The 4,769-nt window shown below is 32.9% G+C and overlaps 1 protein-coding gene across 1 annotated transcript; it reads right to left on the bottom strand.

The window, feature by feature from the left end:
- Positions 1-1,044: 1,044 nt before the first annotated feature.
- Positions 1,045-3,990, bottom strand: si:ch211-193l2.6. Its single transcript, NM_001360555.1, is given in 2 exon segments — positions 1,045-1,588; positions 3,863-3,990. Coding segments are annotated over 2 exon segments (285 nt in total). The 5' UTR covers positions 3,913-3,990; the 3' UTR covers positions 1,045-1,353.
- Between the last annotated feature and the right edge of the window lie 779 nt (positions 3,991-4,769).

Genomic DNA, 4,769 nt, shown 5'->3' with positions numbered 1-4,769 from the left:
AAATTTTATAACCCAATGCCTTGGATTAAAACAACCGATAGTTGGGAAGCTGCTATAATAACCTATAGTTGGGTTATATGTTGGGGTATTTTTGACCGAACTATTTTAATCATCATCTCAGTGCTTCACAGAAATTCACAGGAAGCATAAATGCAATCAAAATCATTTATTTTATTAAACAAACAATACAATCACACAACTGATTAAATCAATATCATTGATACACTGTATCTGTAAAAAAAACAAACAAACGTATATTCATGGGCATCCTCCAATAGAGAGACATGCAGTACATTCCTCTTCAAGAGAAACAGTAAAAAACATCCTCAGCTTGAAGATTGCCAAAGCTGAGATGTGAATATTAATGCCTTTACAATTCAATTCATCTATTTTTCGGTCACATTTTACAATAAGGCTTCATTAGTTTGTGTATTTACTAACATTAACTAACCATGAACAATACTAGTACAGCATTTATTAAAGGCGTGGGTTTCCCCCATAATGAAGTCAGAATTATTAGCCCCCCTGAATTATTAGACCTCCTGTTTATTTTTTTTTCCCAATTTCCGTTTAACGAAGAGAAGATTTCTTCAACACATTTCTACTCATAATAGTTCTAATAACTCATCTCTAATAACTGATTTATTTTAGCTTTGCCATGATGACAGTAACTAATATTTGACTAGATCTTTTTCAAGACACTTCTATACAGCTTAAAATGACATTTAAAGGCTTAACTAGGTTAACTAGGCAGGTTAGGGTAATTAAGCAAGTTATCGTATAACAGTGGTTTGCTCTGTAGACTATTGGAAAAAAAAGATAGCTTAAAGGGGCTGATAATATTGACCCTAAAAGGGTTGATAATAATAAATTTAAAACTGCTTTTTTTGCCTAAAAAAAGAAAACAAAAAGACTTTCTCCAGAAGAAAAAATATTATCAGACATACTGTGAAAATTTCCTTGCTCTGTTAAACATCATTTGGGAAATATTTAAATAAGAAAAAAATTCAAAGGGGGCGAATAATTCTGACTTCAACTTTATGTGAATTGGATAAACTAAATTGGCCGTAGTGTATGTGTGTATGGATGTTTCCCAGTACTGGGTTCCGGCTGGAAGGGCATCCGCTGTGTAAAACATATGCTGAAACAGCTGGTGGTTCATTCCGCTGTGGCGACCACTGAAAAAATAAAGAGACTAAGCCAATGGAAAATCAAAGAATGAATAAAAAAGTCAAAAGAGATCAAGTGTAGTGCTGTTTTGCTCTGAGGTAGCTGTACTGACACACACACACATGGTCAGATCAAGTGCTTGACTGTTTTGTTTAATTTCAGTCTGTGCTGGATGATGTTGATTCAGAACAGCGGCGTCACGTCCTGATCCGCGCTGGGAGAAAGTCGCAGGATTTCGCGGGAGCACCTGGAGTATCCGCTGGGGAAAATCAAGGCCTTTTTGGAGCTGAAGAAAGACACGGTTTTGTCCAGAATGTCGGACGCAGGAACGCCCTGATGAAGAAGGTGGTCTTCAAATGACGATTTCAGCTTCTCCACTTTGCTGAAGCATTTCCGCTCCAGGCTGTGCAGTTTACATCTGGAGGACAAAAGAGAATGTTTTGAGTGTCTCTGTGAGTATATGCACACTTCAATGCACAGAAGTCAGAATTATTAGCCCTCCTGAATTATTATTAACCCCCTATTATATTTTTTCCCCAATTTCTGTTTAACAGATTTTTTCAACACATTATTAATCCTAATAGTTTCAACAACTCATTTCTAGGCCCACACGGAATCTGCGCGCGCAGAATTCCTCAGATTTTCCACAGAATTCCTGCAGATTTTTAGCCCATCATTAATTCTGTTTATTTATTTGAGTAAATGTGTAAATCTGAATTTATTCAGTTTTTATTCAGCAATTAATTAATTAATGACCAAGAGGCGACACTCAATAGAACGCTCCATTGCAACAGCAGCGCCCAGCAACAGCCCTTGATTCCGCCATTTTGGAGTGAAATTGATCGGCCGTCCATTGGATCTAATTACTGTCGCGATGGCAAGCAGCTGCTTTGTTTTTTATTAATTTATTTAAAACGTGCATTAAAGCTGAGATACAACCTGAAAGACGACAATACAACACTTATTATCACAATCATCAGCACTTTTAATAGTTTATTTTATAGACTTATAATATGCTGTAGTTCTATTGGAGTTTTCGTTCCAAAAGGGCCGCCGCGCCCTCTAGTGGCTGTTTCCCAGATTACACTAGAGTGTCGCCTCTTGGTCATTCTAAGCTCTTTGAATGCGATTAACGGTTATCATAATCCTAAATCCCTGAAACTTATTTTTTTTTTCAAAATCGTATTTACATTTTAATGTATTTATCCTTTATGTATTACACCATCTAATGACATCTAATTATATTTATGTATTAATGCATCAAATGACAAAAAAATGAATTACCGCTTGTGTGTGGTGTTTCTAAAGCAGCGTCTATGGAGGCAGGACAGTAAATGTAACATTATTCTCTCTTCTGGCTGCTGTTATCAGTCTCACACTATTATTTTCCTTTTCTGAAAGTCCACCGTCGTGGAGTTTTTCTTTTATTATTTTAGCAAATAGGAATGTTAAACAATTGTTTGTTGTACTCTCTCATTTACTGCGCTCTAAGTTTACCAACTATGACGACTTCTGTATTTATAATAATTAAAAAAATTTGCTTTATATAAATTTAATTGAGTTGAGTAAATTGGTGCGCCTTACTGGTGGTTGATTTAAACCGGACATCTATATTAATGATGATGATGTTAATAATAATTGTAATAATAATGATAATAACAACAACCATAATAAAATTAGCAATAATAATAATAATGATGATGACGCTGTTTTAAATAATTAATAGTTGTTTTAAATATCTAAAGTCTTAAATTGTTATTAGAAAATGTAAAGAAAAATTATTGTAAGTGATATATACACATTTGCAAATATGAAGCAACAGTGACTCATAAAAAATATGTAAATTGATGAAGTTATTAAATAATCACCAAACACCAAATTACCAAACAACACATTCTTGACTAACTTGACTTAATATAGACCGCTGTTAAAAATGATGTTTATAATAAATAATAAATAAAAAATAAATAATTTTTTTATTATTAAATTTTAAAGGTATTTCAGAGAAAAATTTAAATACAGAAACAATTTTGTGGCTTAATTTTATTGGAAATAAATTATAATGCCTTATAATTCCATCAAAAAAGGTTCAAATTTGATACAATGTTTCAAAAGTATTTAATATTTTTTATTATAATATATAATATAATCATATTGATTTTGAAATAATTTATTTTACAAAAAGCTGCTTCTCTGGGCATGACAATATATATATATATATATATATATATATATATATATATATATATATATATATATATATATATATATATATATATATATATATATATATATATGTTCATAAAGTGCTTTATATAAATTCAATGCAGTTGAGTAAATTAGTGCGCCTTACTGGTGGTTGATTTAAACCGGACATCTATATTAGTCATATATTAGTTATCTTAGTCATTGCAGTTAAATTAGAACTAATATACCATATACTGATAATAATATTTTAAAAAACACTACATTAATTTCAATATCCAACAAGCCTTTTGGATTGAAAAGGCATGAAAACCCATGCCAACATGGGGAGAACATGCAAACTCCACACAGAAATGCCAACTAACCCAGCCAACTCAAACCAGTGACCTTCTTGCTGTGAGGCCACAGTGCTAACCACTGAGCCCCCACTGAGTGCTTATACATTTAAAATATCCGTAAAGATAATTCATAGAAATGCCGTTCTTACCTGGCATATTGAATGTTGTCTTGAGGAGTGATGTCCATGTATGCAGGCATGATTGTTGTTGAGTTTCGATGGTAGGAAGAGTTGGAAATATCTGAAGCTTGTTCAGTGGCAAAACCAAATCCCACACCAGACCCTCAAACTAGCCCACTTTTATACCCTAACACATCCACTGCCAGCCAATCAGAGAGCAGATGACAATGGCACACCAGGCCTGACATCATTTGTTTCACTGGTGTGTGTGTTTAATTGAGCTCTGGAGTGGGCAGCTGGAGTTTGTTCTTCAGTGCCATCTGGAGGGGAGTAATTGAGGGCATGAGGACTCTGGGTTTAACCGTTCTCACACTCACAATATCAATGGGGGATTTGGGGGAAATATTTACTTTGTGCATGATTGATTGAGTTGCAAGGTTGCATGTAAAATTATTTGATACAGATTAATGTTTTAACTTTGAATCCCTGTTGATGTAAATTATCAGCAATTTTACAGATAATATCTTTGTATAAAAAATATTTTCAGATTAAATTTTTTTCAACACATTTATAGACAATAGTTTTAATAACTCATCTCTAATAACTGTTTTATTTTGTCTTTGTCATGATGACAGTAAATAATATTTGACTAGATATTCTTCAAGACACTTCTATACAGCTTAAAGTGACATGTAAAGGCTTAACTAGGTTAATTAGGTTAACTAGGCAGGTTAGGGTAATTAGGCAAGTTATTGTATAATGATGGTTTGTTCTGTAGATCGGGAAAAATAGCTTAAAGGGGCTAATAATTTTGTCCTTAAAATGGTGTTTAAAGAAATTAAAAACTGCTTTTATTCTAGCCGAAATAAAACAAATAAGACTTTCTCCAGAATAAAAAATATTATCAGACATACTGTGAAAAATTCCTTTCCTTTTT

Source organism: Danio rerio, chromosome 11 (genome assembly GCF_052040795.2).
Source record: "Danio rerio strain M-AB ecotype USA chromosome 11, GRCz13ab, whole genome shotgun sequence".
In the NCBI taxonomy this organism is placed as follows: Eukaryota; Metazoa; Chordata; class Actinopteri; order Cypriniformes; family Danionidae; genus Danio; species Danio rerio.
This window is presented reverse-complemented; position numbering and strand designations above follow the sequence as displayed.